A 23,417-nucleotide genomic window follows, 5' to 3' on the forward strand; every position below is an offset into this window, starting at 1 on the left:
ATAGGTATAAACTTCCTGGACCAAGAGGAGGACCAGGAGGGCTCTCTATACATTCATAGAAATAAGCAAGGAGACAACCAATGCCTCAGAGAAAACCAAATGAAAGGAAATGATAACATGGTGCCATAAGATCCTGGGGTAGAACTTTGTGAAACATTGACATTCACTCCCTCATCATTAAATCAGTAATCAGACACTCCTGAGGTCTAAACTAGGGAAAGTCATTTATATATCACAGAATAAATAAAACAATTTAAACTAAAGCTCCTTTTATTTCTGGTTATGTCTTTACAACTATCCACACAAAGATAACTTCCACACGTACCTCCCAAGCCCCAAACCCCTCTCCAGAAATTCAAATTTGTATTTCTAACTCTACAGGACGTATCTTCCCAAATCAGCATCTGACCCCCAACCATAACAACTTTCCTTTTCCCACTTATCCTCAGAAGTCATCTGAAACTAAGGCTTCTCTGTTCTTAGATGCACTTACATTCTGAGCTTTAGTGTCCATTTTCCCAGAATAAAGGTATGAATATGTGCACTCAGCTAAAAAGGCAGGTAACAGGGGCAAAGGATGGGTTCTGGGTCATACAAAGTCTTGTCACCACAGTGAGGACAGGGATTGGCACTGAACCAGACCACAGCTTGCCTCCCTGCATCATGCAGCATCTGCTTTAGCTTGCCATGCAGTTCGGCAAGTCTTCCCAGGTGGAGGATGCCTTGGGTGCCTGCATAACTCTCCAAAGGAGCAGGATACAGCACGTGGCTTAGCTTGCTCAGCCCGATGGTGTGCAGCAGAAGCTCCTGTAGCACAGCCATGGAAATGGAGTTCCCACAAAAGGTGAAGGTTGTGAGTTGGGAACATTGGCTCAGGGCAGGCAGGAGAGCAATGAAGTGGGTGTCCATGATCCCACACTCATCTAAGTCCAGGTCTTCAAGAGTGGAGGAGGCTCTCTCTAGCAGAACTCGGAGAGGCTCAGGACTCACAGTGGTCAGACTGACCCCACTCAGGCTCAGGTCCTTTAGCTGACTCATGTTGGGGCACTGGGATAGATGCATCAAGTCTGACTCTGAAAGCAGGCAGTTAGTAATTGAGAGTGTCTCCAGGGAACTCTTCAGGCACCTAGAGAAAGACAGGGAAATTAGTGCTTGAGAATGGTGGCAAGGGTAAGGATGACCCAGGCCTTGAGGGTGGAGGTCGGGACAAACCCAAAATCTTTCTGATTATGGTCAATTCCCAGGGTGCACCAGTGAAAAGGAGGCATTCAGGTAAGTTCAAGGGTAGGTGGAGTCCTTTCTCCATTACTTATTTAGCTGTGTAACTAGGTCAAGTGGTTGAAATCTCAAAGAACATATACTCTTAGATGCTGCAAACATGAATAAAGATGGTAACAGGCCATGCTCAGAAGAGCTTGACCCATGTCTCAAGCAAGGAAAGACATTACTGAATTTTGGTTTCAGAGATACGATTAAAAGAGATACTTTTCAGAGATACTTTTATGGGAGGCTGAGGCAGGAGGATCACCATGAGTTCAAGGCCAGGCTGGGCTAAAAAAGCAAGTTCAAGGCCAGCCTGTTCTACATAGTGAGACTCTGTCTCAAAAAAAAACAAAACAAAACAAAATGCTTTTAAGTGATAAAAATGGGAAAAATTTAATTTTAGAAAAAGAGACCCAAGAAGGAAAATGCTTCCAGCTCAGGCTTTCTTCTGGCTACCTGTCTGGGCTCCAGTCACCTGTATCTCTGTGTTCAATGAGGCTACCAGGAAACATGCATAAGGAAAACATTTAGCCAAGATAAGCAACAGTGTACCGGCCAACTTAAAAGATTATATTATCAGTGAACTACCTAGCACCACTTACCATTCCTCATTCCCACTCCTCTCTCATCTCCATAATCATATCCCCTATGAGTTCATTTTTTGGCACTGGGAATCGAACTCAGGGCTTTTCACTGGCCAGGCAGACTCTGTGCCACTGAGCTATATCCCTGGCTCCCCTATGAGTTCAAAACAACCCTTTACAGAGAGGAAATGTGAGACAGGTTTGCAGGGAGAGACCCATGCTAAGAAAGCTTTTGAGTGCAGAACTGATTATCAGGAGTCTAATGTCTGATAGGACTTTCCATTCTTCAATGCCCTCCTCCCTTAGATAGTTTTAGTTAACCTAGACATCACTTCCCAAGATGTAATTCCGAAACCCCATCTCCCCACCCCAGACTCAAATTCCTCATGAGTTCCTCAGAATCATTGTTACTACCATCTATCTTATTATGATTTTGATTATGGTTTGTCCCTTCCAAAATTCATGTTGCAATTTCATCTCCATTATGATACTAAGAGGTGAAATCAGGTACAACCTTTAAGAGATGATTAGCCAGGCATAGTGTTGCATGCCTGTAGTCCCAACACTCTGGGAGGCTGAAGCAGGATGACCAGAAATTTGAACCTAGCCTAGGCAACTTAGCCTGACCTTACCTCAAAAATAAAGATCTAGGAATATAGTTCAGTGCAAAGGTCACGGGTCCCATCCCCAGTACCAGGAGAAGGGGACAATAAAGAGATGATTAGGGTTTTGCTTTCATGAGTGGATTAATGATAATAGAGACTATCTATCTCAAGAGTCAGTCTGCTGTTAGAGCTTGTTTGGCTGGGTCCTTGAGCATTCAGTGTCTCTAGCCTTAACACCCTGTGCCACTTTGGGACACTACTATGAAGAATGCGATCACCAGATGTTACTCCTCAACTCTAAACCAGAACTGTGAGCCAAAAAAACCCCTCTTTTTTAAAAAATAACTGATCTAATCTGTGCTACTATATTATTAGCAACTGAAAACAAACTAAGACAACCCCTAACCTTTATTTGGGCAGTTAAATGGCAGCATACTTGGGACAAAATAATGTGTTGACTTCTAGTGACTTTTTTTTACTCTTGCATTACTTATGGTTGGCACATAGCAGATCCTCATTATTGTTGCTGAAATGCAGGTTTGCTGTGGTCTACAGAGAAACCTCACCGAATGCTCACCTGAGTACCTTGTCCAGGCGGCCTTTGAGGAAGGAGACGGAATCCAAATATAGCTCCTGAAGGTGATGGAAACTGAGGAACTGAGAGGTAAACTGGTTGACATACTGCTCTTCTTTCCCCAGGTAAGTACAGGAACTTGTGAGGATGTGGGAGAGGAGGAGTCTGCGCAGATTACCCATCTGGCCCAGGTAGGGAGCAAAATTCCCGAAAGTAGACAGCTTCCAAGTACAATTCACTTCCAAGTCCTGGACAGAGTCCAGCTGTACCATTTTCAAGATCATCTTAATATTCTGGATGGGCATCGCAAAAATCTTCAGCTTCTTACAGCACAGGTGTAGTGAATCTTTTTTTTGCCTGACTTTCTTCATGAGGGAGCTGAGCAAGTCATCATTCCTGCCTTGCTTGAGACATAAGTCTAACAGCACCTTCATAGGAGCAAAGGGCTGATTTGCTCCTCTCTCAAAACCACCCATTTTTTGTTTCTTCTTCATGGGCTGTGCGGCCTCTAATTCAGTCAAGGACCACACACCTATCCTGGTTCCAGACCATATAGTCCAGAAGTCCTGATGTGCATTCTTGCGTAAATCCAATACTTGCATTTTCCACCGCCTGTAGGGAAAACAGGTAAGTAATTCAGAATTAAAAGCAGGAGTCTCAGGATCAGGCAGGGAACAAACATCTGACCTTAACAGTTACTCCAAACCCCAGGCCTCAGATTCTCCCTCTACCACTTGGATCCTTACTTGTCCCTGCCCTCCTATCTTCATGTGCCTACGTGGGAGTGGGAACATGTGCCTTCAGTTACCTGTGTGACTTCATCAGTCCTTCACATCCAGAAGCCCATTCTCTGAGTGACACCAGCAATGACCCTTAGAATTCTGAGCTTCTTCACTAGCACCAACAGAAGCCTCTAGCCTACCCTTTGACTCTCTACACCCTGACCACAACTGTGCCTTGCCCACATCCCCAAGGCTCTCCCCAGACTGCTGGATAACCCTCACCTGGGGCGAACCTCTTCAGAAAGCAGCACATCCAGCCCACTGAGTGCTGCTTCAAGGACCTCCTGCTGAGGCTGCTGTTCTGTCATCAGGCCTCCCAAAGGGAGGCAAGCAAAGGGCCAGGCCTGCACCATTGCTTTGAGTGTCTTGCTGCATCTCCGAGTATAGGCCGCTATGAACAGAGGCGGGAAGAGCTCTATGGGCAGCTCCTCCAGGGCAGCAATTGCCAAGGCCTCATCCCTCAGCAGGCTCTGCACAGCCAGGTCCAGGAGTCTTGGTGGGGCCACCATAGTCATCCTGATGAATATTTTCCAGAAGGAATCCTGAGGAAACATGCAGGGAACAAAGCACTCTTCTCAGGCTACGTGTGAGCAAACCTATCTTCTCCACCCTTCAGTGAAAACATCCCTGCTCTAACGAAAGCAAGGAAGTCCTCAATTTACCCAAATTCTGTTCTATATTCAGTGGCCACAAAGCTGTCTCAGAACAAGCATCTGGCCAAATGTCAAGAAGGTGACAAGATGACCACTTGCCCCCTCCCAAACCCACCCAGTGTTCTATTTACTTCTAGACCCCTGGGAAGTAAGTACTAAGGAGCCTGAAAGCTGACTCTACTCCTTTAAAAAAAAAGCTTGGTATTATGCACTGAACATCCTACATCTGAAATGCTTGTGACCAGGAGTGTTAGGGATTTCAGATTTTTTTAAATGTTGAAACATCTAGATACACAGAATGAGATTATCTAGGGATTGGACCCAAGTCTAAACATAAAATTCATCTATTTTATAATATACACCTTATAAATATAGCTTTCAGGTAATTTTTTTATATAGCATTTGTAGTAATTATGTACATGAAACAAAGCTTCGTGGTGTGGAATTTTCCACTTGTGGTATCATCTTGGCTATAAAAAAGTTTTAAATTTTGGAGCACTTTGGATTTCAGATTTTTGGATTCAGGATGCTCACCTGTTTAGGCAAGGACAATGGGAATGGGAATGCCGCATCACCTAGCAGTCTCCTCCTCCATCAACAAATAATAAGCCAGATGAGAATAAGAAACATATGGACAGTAGGTGCCATAATATTTTGTTGAGAAGACTTTAAATAAGAAAACTTAAAAACAGTGTAACTACTGAATAGAATTTAAAAATTTTCAAGAAAGATGTACATTTTAGAGTGTCTCTGTGAAGACTAGACTATCATTTTCTGGGACTATTTTATGTATCACTATCATGCAGTACAGGGGAACAAATAGTTCATAAGTCCCCACTTTTATTTTTCAGAAAAGTATTTTTTGGTTTTTTGAAACAGGGTCTAACTTTGTAGTTCAGGCTGGCTTTGAACATATAGTAATCCTCCTGCCTCAGCCTCCCAAGTGCCACTATGCCTGGCTTCAACAGAGTATTTCTAAACTGACAAATATAGTATGTATCTGTGGTGTATACCATGTTTTAAAACATGTAAACATTGTAGAACGGCCAACTCAAACTAACACATGCATTACCCCAAACACTTATTTATGGTCAGTACACATAAAATCTACTCTCCCAGCAATTTTCAAGTGTACATTATAACTAACTAAAGTTACATGTTGTGTCCTATATACCTTGAGTAAACCTTCACTTCTTTCTCTCATTAAAGAAAAAAAATTGTGAAAACTATTTTGCAAGCTTTTACTTAAAGAACATCTAATAAAGTCACCAAATCATAAATAGTATAAAAAAACTACTGGTCACACATGTAAAACACCATCAAGTAAAATTCCAATAATGGATGTCTTTCATCCAAATAAATGTCTTTCATTCAAATAAAATGTTTAGCAAATTATTTTAAATGTCTATAAAATCACCTAAGTCAAAACAATTCAAAATGTCTGAAATTAGGGCAAAATTGCACTGAAGGGCAAAAAAAACCCTGCTCTCTTGTAGAGAAAGTAAAGGCAAAAGGCTACCTGGCCCAGAAACCTTGGGTGAAGTTCCTGCTTCACCAGGCCCAGGTGTCACGCAGGAGGCTGTTTGCCCAGACCTCAGGGGGGATTACAACATTGACTAAGATGCTCCAGGACTCCACCTCCCTCCTTGACTCCTCAGCAGCTGTAACATGACTTTCTGGCATGCCTACCATTTATAGCTCAAAGCTTCCTAAAAGCAAAATCTTACCACATTACTGGATCTCCACCCAGTGAATCCTGATTGGATTTCTAACATTCTATAAAATCAACACATCAAATTACATTCATATGCATTCATGAAACAGAAAAAGAAAAACCAACTGAAAGTGTAACTTCTGGGGAAAATCTTGGCCACATAAAAATTACCTAAATGTTTAAGTCAGCTTTATGAAGAGGGTGGTATCACCCCCAAAGTGGGAAAAAATCCACATTAAAAATCCCCCAAGTATCATATGTCATGTACAATTTGTGTTCCCTAACACACCAAATAAAATGTCTATTCAAAGAGAACTGGAGGTTTGTTGATCTTCCAGACTTTGAAAGTCAAGGCTGCAGACACAAATCTACTAGGGATTTACTGACCTTTTTTTGTCTCCAGAGTCAGATTTTTTGGGGTATTTTTATTTTAATTTTTATTAGTACATGTTTGCCATATATGATGTTTACACTCCTTGTGTGGAGTTGGTACATGTACATACCATTATTAAAGGAATTAAGATGCATTATATATATGTACCAATTTCCACAAGGAATGTAAACATTATTAGTACCTTGTACTAGTGTAATAAATGTACTACTAAAAAGTAAAAAATTTAAAAAAAGAAAAAAAAACCAACAAGGATTAATCCTGAAATTCACGTGGAACTAGAAGAGACACAGAAGAGCAAAAGCAATGCTAGGCAACAAAAGCAAAGGAGGAGGTCTCACAATCCTGGACTTCAAGTTATATTACAAAGCTACAGTTATAAAAACAGCATGGTACTGACACAAAAATACACATGAGGATCAATGGCAAAGCATACAGCATGCACAAACAACTCCAGGCACATTCAGCTATTTCATATTTGATAAAAGGGTCAAAAACATACACTAAAGGAAACATATCCATTTTATGGGAAAACTGGCTTCTACATGGAGAAGACTGAATCTAGACCCCTATCTCCCACCATGTTCTAAACTAAAATCAAAATATATCTAAATGTTAAAACAGAAACAATTTGTTAGAAGACAAAATAAGTAAAAATTCTTGAAATCATAGATGCAGGCAAAAACTTTGTGGGCAGAAACCCAATTCCATAGGAAATAGCTCTAAATATCAACAAATGGAATCATATCAAATTAAAAAGCTTTTGCACAGCAAAAGAACCAACAGAGTTAAAAAAATAACCTGTAGAATGGAAGAAAAAATTTTTCCAGTGATTCCGCAGACATGAGAACTCATATTTACAATATATAAAGAACTCAAAAATATTAGAAACCTCTCTTAAAAAAATAAAACATTCAATCCAAAAAATGGGCACGCAAAATGAATAGGCACTTCACAGAAGTAACAATGGTCAATAAATACATAAAGAAATGATCAGTATCACTAGCCATTAGAGAAATGCAAATTAAAATAATACTGAGATTCTATCTCATTCCAAGGGGACTCCTGCAAAGAAATACTTCCCCTTCCTGCACACCCTTGCTAGAGACAAGGAATTATCTCACTTATGGAAGTTCACCTACAGTATCTGGGAAGTAGAAGTGCACAGAGGCCCTTCTGTCATCAGAGGCAGAAACTGAGAAGGCCCTGAGCCATCACTACTGCAACTTGTGATCTGCACTCTGCTTGGTTGATCCTCCTTGCTTTCTGCTCAGGTGAGATACTAAGGAAAGAAATTTGAGGCCAGGACTCTACCCCATGCTTTCAAAGTTTCAGGTTCAGTCAGCCCTGGGATAACTACCTTTATTGTCTGGAGCTTTGAACATCAGGCTCTCTGTTGCTTTGGAGGCATCAGTTACACTGAGGGTAGTAATCAAGCATACTGATAGCTACAGTATGAGTACACTGTTCTACCCTGCCAGGTACATGGTCATTCTTGACGTTTGGGTCCCAGCTCATTTCTCCACATGCAAGTCAGACCATGGGCCTGAGGCCTAGGTTGCACAACCTTGTTGTTCACTTTCCAAGAGTGACTCTTATCCTGTGGTTCACGCCCACAGAAAGTGAGACTAAACCTCCCTGAGGTCATGCACTCTCCTCTCTTGACAACCCATACAGGTCTAGGCTTGGTGTTCGATTACCCTGAAGAAAGGTTTCAATATAACCCTGACTTTGGGAATAAACTCCCCAACACACTGACATTGTTTCTTATAAAAAGCAGCAGGACAGATCAAATGCTCTCTGGGAAAATGACTTGAAAAAATAAAGGCTATTCCTGCTTCTGCACTACTTGGGAGAGGACTCAAGATGTTGACTTGCTCTAACTCCTCAGTGACAAGGACAGAGAGGACAGGCTTCTCTGGTCACCCAAGATGATTCAAGCGACCATCTTACCTGATGACGTCTTCTGTGCAGGCTGACCCAACTCAGAAGAGCCTCTGGTCCCCCAACAATTTCTCTTCCAGATGTCCTGTTGTGTCAATCACCAGTCTCCCCGCAAGTTTGAGAGTAATACCAAAATGCTCCGAAAGCAAGAGGACTGTTTTTTAACACACGCAGTTATGAAACAATAGCCCCAGCAAACACCACTGAGAAAATGAACCCTAGATCCCACCCTTCTCGCTGGAGTCTCGCTCCAAACCTCAACACCAGTCTGTCCTCTGCTGAAACCTGGACAATCTGAACGACCGACACTGAGCTTGGCCACAACTGATCCCTTAGCTACGGACAAGGGCTACTATCCCACCACCACATTTCTGCCGCCTCTTTGCGCCTTCTGGGATCCCGGCTGAACCGCCTATCCCTGCTCCCCACCTCCAGCGGGTCCCATTTCAAATGCACCAGCAAGTAAGAACAAACAGGAACCCCAAACACCCTTATTTGTCACGTCCAAAACTCTCACAACGGCATCCGGTGGCCCGGACTAGCTGGAGTCCACCTCACCCCTTATGGCCTTCCTTTCAACGCTACATTGCGATAACTCACTTTCGAACAAGAAAGAGCGACCCAGGGAAGGGATTGGTGGCTTCGAGGCCAAGGTCCCCCTGTGAGAAAATGCAGAAAACGAAGAGTTTTAACTTACGTTTTCCTCCACACCACAGGCCCTGCCACGTGCCCTCCGTCCGCTCCCTCAGCCGCCGAATAGAACGAGCAGACGCTGACGCCGCAAGACGGCACCCCCACCCTTCACAAACTGACAAATCAACCAATCCTGGCTTCCCTTTTCGTCTCATGTGAGATCTCGCGAGATTCAGTAGGGTCAAGCCGGAAATCCAGAACATTCCCAAGGAGTGGGAGGGGCGAGGGAGTAGACAGGGAAGGGATTGGAGATGGGGAGAGGGGGGTGGGAATAGAGGGGGAGGGGGGAGGTGGGAGGAGCGGTGTCCCGCGTTGACTCCCTCTGAAGAGCCGTGTGCAGGGAAGGGAAGTGGACGCAAGACAGGGCTGTCGGGAGAGAGAAGTGGGGATTTATTTAGGGAGTTGGATGTTACAGGGAGGCAGGTAGGCAGGGATAGTAGGTTGAAGGGGGACATTGGGTAGGGATAGGAGGGCCACGGGGGATGCACTTTGAGGGTTAGGACAAGGGGATCGGCACAGGTTTTTTAGGGGTGGGTAGGCAGGTGAGGGCAGTGGGGGTGGGATAGGAGGAGGAGGGCGGGTAAGGGGGGTAATATACTGGCAGGAGGATGAAGGCAGGAGTGATGTGGGGGAAGGGGGAGGTGGGGGGAGTCTGGAAGAAGGGAGTAGGGTGGGAGAAGGTGGGTGAGGGAAGGGCCTAGTTTATTTTTTTTTTGTTTTTTTTTTTTTATTTTAAAGAATAAAAGAAGGATAACATAATAATAGGGGGGACTTAGCAAATTACAGACAAAATGGTAGGAAATTATCGATGGTTGTCATTTTACATATTATTGTCTACAAAATAGTTTCTCAGGAAAACAAATAGACAAATAATAGTGAGTTACAGACAAAAGAGGTAGGAGATTATCAAGAGTTGTTGTACTATACTTTGGTATCTTCAAAGTGGCTTCTAAAGAAAATAAATAGAGCTATACATGAGTGACCTACTGAAAAATCATTAACTCTTCTCAATGGTTGTTGTAGGAAACACATAATAATAAACATACATCCATTTATGAAATAGGATAGGAACATTACAAACAACACAGTTATGGATAGATTAGTAGGAAAATATCAATGGTTGCTGTAATACGTGGTGGTATCTTCAGAGTGGTTTCTCAGGAAGACAGAGATATGCAAGAGGGACCTATTAAGGAGTTACAGCCTAAGGGTTGTCAAAAATAGCATATTACCTCCTCACCAGTGACTCCTTTCACTGAGGTATGATGGCTGGAAGGAAGGCCAGGATTGAAAAGAAGGACCGAGAGACTCGCACCTGTGACTAGCAACAGGCTGTTTTCTTGTTCCTCCATAGTCATGATTACCCAGGGCTCCTCGATGGAGATGACGGTCTGGCCAGAGGGAGAAGGCAGACCATGCCCCAAGCCCTCTCATTCCTGTGGAAGGGCCTAGTTTAAAGGTAGGAAGGTGAGGGCAGTGGGTGGAGTAGGTAGGGCTGAGGGGAGGGATCAGAAGAGGAAGGTGCAGGGAGGGTGGAGGGCATGGGTGGGAGAATAGGAAAAGTTGGAGTCAAGAGAGTGAATGCCTCTCATGTGCTGGGGCAGGTGGGTGGGAGTAGCTAAGAAAAGGGTGTAGGGATGAGGGATCCCCAGGGTGGGGAGAGTGCACACTTGTGCTCTTTGGCTTTTTTTTTTGGTACCAGGAATCGAACTCAGGACCTCCTGCTTGCCAGGCAGGCATGATTCCGCTGAGCTATATCCGTGGCCTAGAGGTGCAGACTTGGCCCTTTCCTGAGGCCTATGTTTTAGGGGGCAACTTCATTTATTCCATAGTGTTAGAGGGGCAGGAGTATGTCTTACCTTGAGCCAGGTTCCTAGTTCTACCTCTAGCAGTGTCTACAAAGACACCACTGCACTTGGTAGGTCCCATGCCCACTCCACTCTGGACCCATTCATGTAATCTTGACGTGGAGAAACTCATGCCTGTATTCAGTTCACTTGCCATCCCTCCAAGGGGTGTGTTCCCCAGTCTTCATGTCAGATTTTGGTTTCCAGAGCCTTTCCAGAAGACCTGTATTCCTGTGTTCGCTCTGTTCCCTCCCATACCTCTATCTTTTGAGTCTTTCAGAGGACTTCGTGCTTTTCTTAGATTCAGAGGTTCCCCCATCAAACAAATTTGTGTTAACAACTGGTGAGTGAGGAACCAGTCAAGGAGCCAGAGGAGTTTGGAGAGCCAGAATGCTACTCCTGAGCCTTGAACACCATGGGGGTTTTGTATTTGTTGCCAGCAGGGGCCAACAGAGGCCTGTGGTGTCTGGCGTGATTTGCAAGGGAAGTGCCAGCTTTGCCACTTTCTTCCTCGCAGTCTCTTTTAGGAGTGGGGAAGGAAGTGTCAGCCTGCTGGAAAGGTAAAGAGGCTCCTTCCCTGGTGAAGAGATGACAAAAACTACCATTTTCCCAGAAAAATGGAGGCCACATTCATGGTGGGACCCCAGATCTCTCTGGGTGTTTTGAATTTTCTTGCGTACTCATTCCTGGGAAGTAGTCAGCCTCCACAAACTTTTTTTCTGATAGGAATGGGGTGAAGTGGGGTCTGAGACTATGTTCCTGTCATTCAAGTGACACCAAATCTCCAAATACATCATGGTGACATTGGTGGCTGAGAGAAATGGCCAGTGTGGTAGGTAGTTGTTTATTCCTGCTCGTTAGCTCTTTATTTTGCCATTGTCCAGCCGTCCTCAAGCCAGTGAACCAGGCAAGCTTCAGGCTTGCAGCTACATACGTGAATGAATGAATGAGTGAAGGAGTGAGGGAAGGCTCGCATAGGTAAATTTCAGTGAGGTTGTTGCATTGATCCCCATTGGAACTGGGATTGAAACATAGAATAGGGTTGATAAAAACTACCATTTTTGCACGTTGGAACTGGAGTCTCTCAGCCTTTCTTCTCCCTTGATTTACTCAACAGTGGTTTGTCTTCGAAGAGCTATGGATACCGTGGCTCCAGGATATTTTAAAAATTCAATATTACCATGGTTTTCAAATTATCAAGTTATAAGAACTTTCTCTGATTTTGGTTTTTTTCCGGTACCAGGAATCGAACTCGCGACCTCGCGCTTGCCAGGCAGGCTCTGTGTTGCTGAGCTAAATCCCCAGCCCCAAGAATTTTCTTTGAAAACCAAACAGGCTCAGGTGGAAAGTTACAAAGACAGGTGGATCCTGGTGGGATTTCTTGGCAGTCCCTTTCCAAAGCCTGAGAGGAAGGAAGCAGCCTTAGGAGCTGGAAGGGGCCCAGTTCTTGGCAGGAGCACACACTACACACACCTGATGGAGTAAAGTGGTTGTCCGGGTTGAGAACAAGAAACTGACTGAGGCAGAGAAGAGGGAGTGGATAATGTGAGACTTCCAAAGCAGAACTTTTGAAGGTTGCCCATTATTTTCATGATCTACTTACTGTCACTAAGCTGTGATTGATATATCAAAAACAAGCTGAGAAAGAAACAAGCAGTGGCACACGCCTGTAATCCCAGCATTTGCAAGGCAGAAGCAGGAGGATCCTCATGAGTTCGAGGCCAGCCTCGAAGTTACATAAGGAAGTTCAAGGACAGCCTGCACTACATAAACCCTGTCAGGGGGAAAAAGCTGAAGTAGGGCGGGGGGAAATTTGCAGCACAGGAGAGAAGTGAGTGGGCATAAGAGAAGTGTGGTCACAGAGGACCACAGAGATGGACCGTTGGGCAGGAGTCTTGAGGGGGGTAGGTTGTAGCAGATGAGGGAAAGATAACAGCACAGTGCTGACTATCATCTGGAGCTGGTCCTTTAATTTGTGGAGTGGGGTGGAATGGAACAAGGACAGCGTGAAAACAGAATGCTTGCTAAGCTCTTGATGCTTTTGGCACAACATACACAAAATACAATAAAATGTTTGTAATTTTTTTTTCCAATTTGAGGTATACTTGATATATTAAAATTGTACATATCTAAGATTTATGTGATGATTTGGTTTAGGTATACTCTGGTACAGGTATATAGATGTAATGATCACTCCAATAAAATTAACACATGCTCAGCATTTCATTTGGCGTGGAAAGGCACCTAGTCATTGTTAAGTAAATAATATTATTATCGACAGGTACTGCCTTGGTCTGTTTTGTGCTTCTGTGACAGAATAACTAAAACTGGGTAATACAGAAACAATAGAAATTTATTTTCTTATAAAACTAGGGGCTGCAAAGCCCATAATCAAGGTGCCAGCAAGTATCTTCTCTTGATTTATAGACATCAGCCATCTCTCCATGCTCACATTATCTTTTTGTGCATCTGTATGGAATCAGTGAGCTGTCTGTTGTCTCTTCTTACAAGCACACTGATTCTATAGGAACAGAGTCCCACCCTTAGGAGCGTATTTAACCTTAATTCCTCAGAGGCCTCTATTTCAGGTACTTTCTTTGTTGCTGAGACAAAATACCCAACACCCCCAAGTTAAAGGGGAAATGTTTATTTTGGCTCACAGTTTATAGAGGTTTCAGTTCACAGTCAGCTGGCTCCAGGGCAGCACTGCATGACAGAGGGGTATGGCAGAGGAGAAATAGTCCATGAGAAGGCAGGCAGGAGGCTGCAAGACTCCTTTTCCCTTTTATCCCATCCAGGCAATAAACCTTTTGGCTGCTGTCATTCCCACCCAGGGAGGGACTTCCTATTATCCACACCCAGAACTATGATTAAACCAATTAGTGGACTCATCCAGTACCACACACCCATAATCCCAGTGTTGTACAGTTTAATCTAGCCACCTCCGAAAAGCCCCACCTATGAGATTTTGGGAGGACATCTAGATACAAGCCATAACAGCTTCCAAAATAGAGTCACATTGGAATTTAGGACTTCATTTTTGTTGTTGTTGTTGTTGTTGTTTTTCTGGTACTGGGAATCTAACTCATGACGTTGCGCTTGCAAGGCAGGTTCTGTGCTGCTGGGCTAAATCCCCAACCCTCTAGGACTTCAACATCTGAACTTTGGGGGACAAAAACTTGGGAGTCCATAGTTTTCAGTCTGTAAGTTAAGGAACTTGCAGTCCTTAACATACAATAAAAGTAGAAATATTATATTCTGGAAAAGCAAGAGATATTTTGCACTGAATTAGAGTGATGGCAAGAGAGATTTTTAAAAGCTTTCAATGGGCAAAGAAATTATTGATAGGTATTGCCTTAGTCCTGTCATTATGTTAATTTTTGTTGCTGTTTTCCTTTCTTTCACTTCTACTTAACTGCTAGCCCTACCTGATGTATTCATTTTATTGGGTCTTTTGGCACTGTTAGCTTCATTGTCTCCTTCTGTGATATCCTTGAGCATTTTTTGGAGTGTTGACTTAGTGGTCATGAATTTCTTTAGGTTTCCTTTATCATGGAAGTGTCATATTTCCCCATAATTTTGAAAGATAATTTTGCAGTTTGGGTTTGAAGGTATTTTCTTTAAGAGCTTGAAACAACTCATTCCATGCTCTCTTTGCCTTTAAGGTCTGTGTGAGAAAGCTGTTGTATTCTAATAGGTTTTCTTTTATAGATGATTTATTGCTTTTTCTCTAAAATGTTTAAGATTCTATTTTTGTGTTGTATTCTGGTATTTTAAATTATTTTGTGGCATGGAGTGGACTATCCAAGCCTCCATAAGCTTGACTTATTTGTGTGTAAAATTCTTTTTTCATATTGGAAAATTTTATGCCATTACTTGTGTAAACAATTTTTATGCTTTTTGTGCTTTTTTTTTTTTTTTGCTAATTCTAATTACTCTTGTATTAGTCCTCTTTGATTCATCTAGAAGCTGTTTGGTGCATTTTTCCTGTTCCTTTATTATTTTAAATGTATTTCTCATTAATTGATCATTGACCACAGCCCTGTGCTCCAAGCGACACTATATCTTTACACTGGTCACTTTGGCTACCCATACTTTTAATTATGTGTTTAATCTCCTGGATTTCTGTTTGGAACCTTCTTATGGACTCCTGTTCATTTTTATGTTGGGCATTCATGCTTAACATCTCTTTCTTTAGCTCCACTAGCTGTTTATTAATGTTGTTTATAGACTCACTGACCATTTGTTTCTTTGAGGTCACTGTGTTATAAGTTATATCTTTAAATTCACCATGCACCTTATAGAACTGTTTTACCTCCATTGGTACCCTTTCAGATCTAGCTGCTGTGCAGCTTATGATTTCCTCCCCCTCAATGCCCCCTGTACCAATTTTGAGGGAGTTGGGAGTTTTTGAAGGCATTTTCTTGCCTTGTCTTTTCAAAATATTTCTGTCCATTTGTTTGTTTTTCATGCTAGTGCTTATAAATTCTTTGGCCCAATGCCCTGTTCTTTGGGAGCATGCCACAGTATTGTTCATGATCCCCCAGGCAATCCAGGTATTGACATAGAGAGAAAACCAATTGCTGGGCATTTAGTATTATGTTCCCTTGTCTATGGTAGTAAATTTAATGATAATAGTGTCATCAAATGTCAACAGGACATTGACAAACTCTGGGAACCAGTCATGAACAACCCTTTACCAAACAGAGAGGACTCTAATTTTTTTTTTTGAGCAGAGTCTCACTTTATCAAGGACTCTGATTTTAGTGAAGACAATTAGGCCTCCTTACATTGACCTATGGTAATTCAGAGCACTGATTTCTGCTGGATGTTGGCAGCAGTGCCAGAGCTCAAACATATCACTAGACTACATGCCTTCTTCAGAACCACCCCCTCTGATGACTACTCCCACAAAATCTGGCCTCCCACAACAGAATAAATGTGGAGAAGGACATTCTATAGTTCACCTGTCAATGTATTACCTATGTGAGACTTTGTTAGATCCTGGAGGAAGTCTAGCAAAAGCATTAGTGTGAAAGGAAGTGATAGCAGGACCTTAGTCCCTGTGGAAAGCTGTTGGGACAACACTAAATGCTTTGCTGAGATATGCCGAAGGAATGATAACATGATGGCTAACTAAATCAAGTCTCATTCCTGTGATAATTAAGTTGTTTTGTCTTTCCTAATCCTGTTAATTATTCCTCCCATTTGCCCTGTTGCTGCTTTTTGTCTGTATCCCAATAAAAGGCTAAGGAAGCTTATAATCAAGGCTTCAGTCCTAGATGCTGCAGCCCCCTGATCCCATATCTCTGTCTCTCTTGTTTTTCTTTTCATCCCTGGCACCTCATTCTCAAGACCTGTCACCCCAGACAGAAGCTGACTATACACCGACAGTAAAGTCTCCATAATCTTCCTGGTCTGGGCCTGGGCTTCCCAGGGGGATCCCAGAAGATCTCTATTTAGCTCTCACTTTCTCCCAGGCTGTCTCTAACTCGATCTCTGTAGATGGGTGTAACTTATGTCCTGAAGAAAAACTCTCTTCCTAGGCGCTGGTCTCTTCTTTGATCAGGTCAGTCTGTTGGCCATCATTTCTCTCTTTTTTTTTTTTCTCAGGTACCGGGAACCGAACTCACGACCTTGCGCTTGCCAGGCAGGCGCTTTTGCCGCTGAGCTAAATCCCCAGCCCCTGTTGGCCATCATTTCTGATGCTCAGGGTTGTGGATTAAGAGACTGAAGGTGACATATCAAGGACCTCCCTGGGCTAGTGAGGGCAGCTGGAGCTTGAATCAGTAAGGAAGCTAATATAAATATTTTTTTTCCTACTTTTTACAATTTTTGGAAGCAGCTAGGTATGATGGATCATGCCTATAATCCCAGTTCTCAGGAGACAGCAGGGATCGCTATGAGTTTGAGGCCAGCCTGGGATACTTGGTGAATTTAAAACCAGCCTGATATACTGAGATCTTGTATCAAAAAAAAAAAGTTTTTGAAAGGATAAGACATATACATGTAAATAGTTTAATATTAAAATATTTTAATAAATATTTTAAGCATTGTTCAGTTTTAATTTGTTAGATCCTGAAGTATATTATGAACTTAATAAAAATTTCTTTATTGATTCTCAATATGCACAGAAGATTGTGGGGTAATAACCCCATTGTATACTTCAAATTTTCTCTGGATCGCTTACAATGTCTATCTTAGTTACTTTTCTCATTGCTGGGACAAAATACCCAACATTCACAAGGTAAAGTAGGAAAGGTTTTTTTTGTTTTTCGGCTCACAGTTTGTACAGGTTTCTCTCCATAGTCGGCTGGTCCCAAGGCAGGGCAGCATGGCAGAGGGTCACTGCAGGGGAGAAGCAGTCCTCTTGCCATGCTTGCCATGTGGCAGCAGGAGGTAGTGAGCAGCAAGCAGCAGCAGTGAGCCTGCCATCTCTCTGTCCCTTTGTATTCCATCCAGGCTGCAAGTCTTTTGGGTGGTGCCACCAACACCCAGGATGAGGCTCCTGTCTTCAGTAAATCCTTTCAGCCACACCCCAACTATGCTAATTCCAACCAGTGGACTTAATTTAGTACCACACACCGTTAATCCCAGTATCATACACCCTAGGTCCATCAAGCTCCAAGCAGCCTCATCTATGAGCACCTGAGGCTTTGGGTGGACATCTAGATACACACCACAACAATACAATGTGTGCACATCAATTCACTTGCACAAATACAGCACAGTACTTGGTATGCAGCAAATTCACAGTTTGTTTGTTGGAATCTTCTGAATGTTTTTGTTTTTTATTGGTGACAGGGTCTCACTATGTAGTTCAGGCTAGCCTTAGACTCTCTATGTAGCCAAGGCTGGCCTCAAACTCATGGCAACGCTCCTGCCTCAGCCTCCCAAATAATGGGATTACATGTGTGCACCACCACACCCAGTTGAAATTTTAAAATGTATTTTTTTCTACGTGTACTTGGTGGAATCTGAGTATACCATGAGGTCCTGAGTTCAATTCCTGGTACTAAAAAAAAAATCTGAATGTACAGAACCCATGGATACAGAAGGTGGACAGTACAAGGTACAGGTAACATTGAAGTGTGTTTTTGCTAGCCTGGGTCAAAGCCAGACAGAGAACTTGGGGCCAGGCAGGAATAAAGAGGGCTAGGGTAGAGTTTTCTCAGAAGGCCTCTCCAGAGTGTAGACCAAGATCCCCAGGCTCCAAACCCAGGACTGCATCCCCACCTAATAGCATGTAAACTGTCATCAGCTTTATCATTTCAAATTGTAATTTATTTTTAGAAGATCTGCTTTCAAGAACACTACTACAAACAATGAATAAAATAAAGTATCTTGAAAAGTAAAATATGTCTTTTTAACTTCAGTAAATTATGTACAAGTTTCATGTCTCTGCAACTAGAATTTCCTGTCTAGTCCTTACTGTACACAATTCTTGAAGTGAACTAAGAACTCTTCCTACCCACATTCAAGATCTTGAAAAAATGGACATGCAGTATAGGCAATGATCCTGAAAGAACATCCTCAGGACATCCTAATCTTCCAAAACCTATGAACCTCTATGCTATATTATATATATATATTTTTTGTTTGTTTGTTTGTTTGTTTTTGTTTTGTTTTTTTCTGGTACCAGGAATCGAACTCACAACCTTGCACTTGCCAGGCAGGCACTGTGCCACTGAGCTAAATCTCCAGCCCCTATGCTATATTCTAAATATATTGTGACCCACCCCCCATGTGTATGTTAAAATCCACACACCCAAGGTGATGGTATGATGAGGTGGAGGCCTTGGGAAATGATTAGATCAGGAGCGTGAAGGCTCATGAATGTGATTAGTGCCCTTGTAGACTTGAGACAACTCTTATACCAGTTGTCATGTGTAATCCCAGCATACAGCAGAGGGACAGCTTTCTGTGAACTGCAAAGTAGACTCTCACCAGTCACTGAGACTGCTGGCACCTTGAGGTTGGACTGTGAAAAGTTAAATTTCTATTATTTGTTATTTTGCTACAGCAGCCCAAATGCATGAAGACACCCCTCCCACTCTTATTGGAGTCAGATGAGTGTGTATGTTCCTTTTCCCTGAACCATCCAATGTGCCTGATTACTAGTTGGATAGTAGATCTCCTTCTTGGGGAGCAAATCTTTGCATTGGGATTAAAGGTGGAGAGCATAGGTTCTGGGTTCTTTGGGTTTTGGTGAACACTGACCTGGAGGGCAAGCCTAGTGCCCTCTTTCATGTGGATAAGAATGCCAGACTGAGGAAAGGCCTTGGAGAGGGAGCCTTAGGACATGTTGCTTAGGACATGTTTAGCTCCATTTACATGAGCTCAGGACCAGAGTCCATCCCAGCTAGAGTTCCAGTAGGATTTCTCTTCTTCAGTAGGCATAGTCCATAGTCTTTTCCTAATGTTTTGCTTTCTAAGGCCTCTTAAAATCTGGAGTTCCTGGTCATGACACCACTTCTCGCAAGTAGTATGGCTTCAAAAGCTGCCCTGTTCCTCAGGCCACCAGGGGAAAGTGTGGGCCCAGAATGGCCTACAATTGTGGGACCATGGAAAGAAGATGCCTGGGCCAGGCTTTGGAATGCTCAACTAACGGGAGAGGAGACTGGAGAGGTGGAATGGGAGAGCTGGGGCAGAGGACCGCTAAGAGAAAATCATAACAATTTGTAAGTAACTATGACATGACCTGAAATATGTTTTTTTTTCCTAACTTTTATTTTCATTGGTACATGATGGCAGTACATAATGATTATATTCCTCATGGGAAGTCGGCACATGTACATAACACATTCTTCTTTCTACCCTCCCTGCATCTGTTGGTGTCCTTCATTATTTCCAAAAATCTAGCTCCCTGTTTCCTCTTATTTATCTTTATTTTGCTCTTTGATTTATGTATACTTTATGGGTTTCTCATGTAAGCAAAACCATGTAATACTTAAGCTTGTATGTCTGATTTGTTTCATTTTTTTAATATTATGGACTCAAGTTGCATCCATTTTCCTACAAATGACTCAAGTTTATTCTTCTTAATGGCACAGTAGTATTCCATTGTGTATAAATACCTCATTTTCTTTACTCACTCAACTGTTGCTGGATCTATAGAGTTGTGCTGCTATAAACATTGGTATGCATGTATTGCTGTAATATAATGTCTTTAAATCTTTTGGGAAAATACCTGGAAAGGATAGCTGGATTGAATGGAATTTCTATTTTTAGTTTTTTGAGTAATCTTCTACTGATTTCCGTAGTGGTTGTAATAGTTTATTGTTCCACTAACAATGTAGAAGGGGACACATTTGCCCCTGTATCCTTGATAGTATCTATTATTATTTGATTTCTTGATGGTAGTGATTCTGTCTGGAGTAAGGTACAATCTCAGTGTTATTTCAATTTGCATTTATTTTTTATTTTAGTTTAGTTTATTAGAACATGTGTAGTACATGATATTTATAGTCTTTGTGGGAAGTTGGTATGGGTACATAACACATCTTAATTCCTTTTCTCATCCCTTTTCCACTCCTTCTCTCCTCCTTCCCCTCATCTCTTGATCCTCTTTCTTTTCAATTGTTTTTACATTGCATATCTGTAATGCCCAGAGAGATTGAACATTTTTTCATGTACTTTGACCATTTATACTTCCTTATTTAAGAAATGTCTGTTCATTTCAATTGCCCATTTTTTATTGGATCTTTTATTTTAGGGAATATAATTTTTTGTGTTATTTGTATAGTCTAGATAATAATCTATGGCCAAGTAACAGCTAGCATATTATTTTCCAATTCTGTAGGTTGTTCCTTTACTCTGTTGGCTGTTTTCTCTGCTGTGCACAAGCTTTTTCATTATGAGTCCCTTTGTTGACACTTAGTGTTATTTCTTATACAACTGGGGTTCTGTTCAGAAAGTCCTTGCTTACACCTATTTTATCTTCTAGCAGATTATTTCTGTTTCAACATTTAAATTTTTAATCCATTTTGATTGTAATTTCATATGTAGCAAAAGACATGGATCTAGATTTAATCCTCCACATCTAGATAGCCATTTGTTAAAGAGGCTGTCTTTCCTCCAGCATACACTTTTGGCCCTTTTGTCAAAGATCAGATAACTGAATGTGCCTAGAGTTCTTTCTACATTCTACACTACGTTACACTGACCCATGTGTCTGTTTTTGTCCCAATGCTATGCTATTTTTTTTTTTCACTGTAACTTTGTAATATAGCTTGAAGTAGTACAGGATTGAGATGTTTCCCGCTTTGCTCTTGTTATCCAGCATTGATTTTGCTATTCTGAGTTTCTTCTGGTTCCATATGAATTTTAAGAATGTTTTCTCTAATTTTGTGAGGAATGCCATTGCCATTTTGATTGGGACTGCCTTAACTCTGTATGTTGGTTTTGGAAGTATGGCCATTTTGGGGATATTATTTCTGTCCATCCAGTAATAAGGAATATCTTTCCATTTTCTAATGTCTTCTTCAATCTCCTTTTACAAAGTACTGCACTGTTTGTTGTAGAGGTCCTTCACTTCCTTGGCTAGGTTAATCCCTAAATATTTAATTTTTCTTGATGTCATCACCAGTGGTATTGTTTTCTTAGTTTCATTCCTGGTGATTTCATTTGTGGTGTATAGGAATGCTATCAATTTTTTTGTGTTCACTTTGTATCCTGTTACATTGTTGATTTGGTTATTAATTCTAGGAGTCCTTTGGTAGAACGTTTTATGTCTTCTGTATAGAATATCATGTCATCTGCAAATAATGATAATTAAAATTCTTCCTTTCCTACACATAACCCTTTTATTTATTTCTTTTGCCTCATTGTTCTGGCTAATATTTTAAGCATTATATGGAAAAGGAGTGGCAATAGTGGGCATCTTTGTGTTGTTCTTGATTTTAGAGGGAAAGGCTTTGGCTTTTCCCATTTAATATAATGTTGGCAGTAGGCTTTTCATAAATTGGTTTCATGAGATTGAGATAAGGTTTTTCTCATTTTAGGATGGCCTTGAGCTCACTTTGTAGCCCAGGCTGGCCTCAAATTTGCAACAATCCTCCTGCCTCAGCCTCTCAAGTGCTGGGATTGCAGGTATGAACCACCATGCCCAATGAGAAAAGGTCTTTCTATGACTACTTTTTTCAAGATTTTTTTTATCATGAATGTATGGCGGATTTTGCCAAAGATCTGTTCTTCATCAGTTGAGATGATCATTGATATTTGTCCTTAATTTTTTTGTATGTATTGCATTTACTAATTTGTGCATGTTGAACCGTCCCTGCAACATTAGGATGAAGCCTTCTTGGTACGATCTTTTTGACAAGTTGTTGAATACTATTTGACAGTAACTTACTGAGGATTTTTGTATCTATGTTCATTAAAGATATTAGCCTGCAGTTCTCTGTTTTGGTTGTTTTTGTCTGGTTTTGGGATCAAGATAATGCTAGCTTCCATGAATGACTTTGGGAGTACTGCTTCCCTTTCAATTTCATTAAAGAGTTTGAGGAACATTGGTGTTAGGTCTTCGCTGAAGTTCTCATAGAATACAAGTGTGAATCCATTGGGTCCTGGGCTTCTCTTACTAGGTAAGTTTCATGTTAATGGTTCAATTTCATTGTTTTAAGGTTATTTAGAGTTTTTTATTTTAAAAATAAGAGAACAAAACCATATTAGCAAACACACATCCATTTACAAAATAACACAAAAACAATACAAGCAATACTGAATTTCAGACAGGGTGATAGGAAATTAATAATGGTTGTTGTATTACATATTGATATCTTCAATGTGGTTACTCAGGAAAACAAATATAAACATGTAAGATTGATCCAATAATTAATCACTAACTGTTCCTTTCAATAAAGCAGTAGAAGTCAGTAATACTAGTATGTTAGCTACCCTATACATACATATATACATAATTTTCCCCTTCTTTCTTTTCTCTTTTCCCTCATCCCAGTTGTTCTTTACTTTTGAGCAATTTCCTTTCATTTCACATTGTCTATCGTACTGCCTAATTTTTTTTCACTCTTTCAGGTTCCTACACTAGTGAGACAATACATTGTTTACACATGCAGGTCTGATTTATTTCACTTAGGAGTATGGTCTTTAGTTGTGACCATTTATCTATAAAAGCCTTGAGTTTATCTTTCTTTATAGCTGAGTTATACTCCATTATATAAGAATTCCACAATTTTTTTATCCATTCCTCAGTGGATGGACATTTGGGTTGCTTCCATGATTTAGATATTATAAAGTGCTCTGCTATAAACATGGGTACACATATATCACTATGATATGTTTTCACAACCACAAATACACTCAGCCACCTGATCTTTTTTTTTTTTTTTTTTTTTTTTTTTTTTTT

General features: G+C 41.4%; 1 protein-coding gene and 2 gene segments (V, D, J or C); 2 read left to right on the top strand and 1 right to left on the bottom strand.

Annotated features, from left to right (window-relative positions):
• The window catches only part of LOC102009145, a 718,028-nt gene that overhangs the window by 282,081 nt on the left and 412,530 nt on the right, over nucleotides 1–23,417 (top strand).
• The window catches only part of LOC102014012, a 660,803-nt gene that overhangs the window by 228,412 nt on the left and 408,974 nt on the right, over nucleotides 1–23,417 (top strand).
• Prame (preferentially expressed antigen in melanoma) lies at nucleotides 270–9,303 on the bottom strand. Of its 2 annotated transcripts, none has more exons than XM_005396356.1 (5): nucleotides 9,208–9,303; nucleotides 8,520–8,647; nucleotides 4,031–4,350; nucleotides 3,030–3,638; nucleotides 270–1,126 (listed from the first exon to the last, which is right to left on the bottom strand). In XM_005396356.1, the coding sequence occupies exons 3-5, from the start codon at nucleotides 4,321–4,323 to the stop codon at nucleotides 550–552; spliced, it is 1,479 nt and encodes a 492-aa protein (XP_005396413.1). In that variant the 5' UTR covers nucleotides 4,324–4,350; nucleotides 8,520–8,647; nucleotides 9,208–9,303; the 3' UTR covers nucleotides 270–549. The 2 variants fall into 2 exon arrangements, with proteins under 2 accessions (XP_005396413.1, XP_013375845.1); XM_013520391.1 differs by having other exon boundaries at nucleotides 8,520–8,664.

The sequence above is a fragment of the Chinchilla lanigera genome, unplaced genomic scaffold, assembly GCF_000276665.1.
Source record: "Chinchilla lanigera isolate Chin_1 unplaced genomic scaffold, ChiLan1.0 scaffold00054, whole genome shotgun sequence".
NCBI classification, from domain to species: Eukaryota; Metazoa; Chordata; class Mammalia; order Rodentia; family Chinchillidae; genus Chinchilla; species Chinchilla lanigera.

Coding starts and splice junctions, on each gene's coding strand:
- Prame (XM_005396356.1), bottom strand. CDS start 4,323: ATGACTATGGTGGCCCCACCAAGACTCCTGGACCTGGCTGTGCAGAGC. Junction 3,639..4,030: donor TCTGAAGAGGTTCGCCCCAG/GTGAGGGTTATC, acceptor TTTTCCCTACAG/GCGGTGGAAAATGCAAGTAT. Junction 1,127..3,029: donor CGCCTGGACAAGGTACTCAG/GTGAGCATTCGG, acceptor GTCTTTCTCTAG/GTGCCTGAAGAGTTCCCTGG.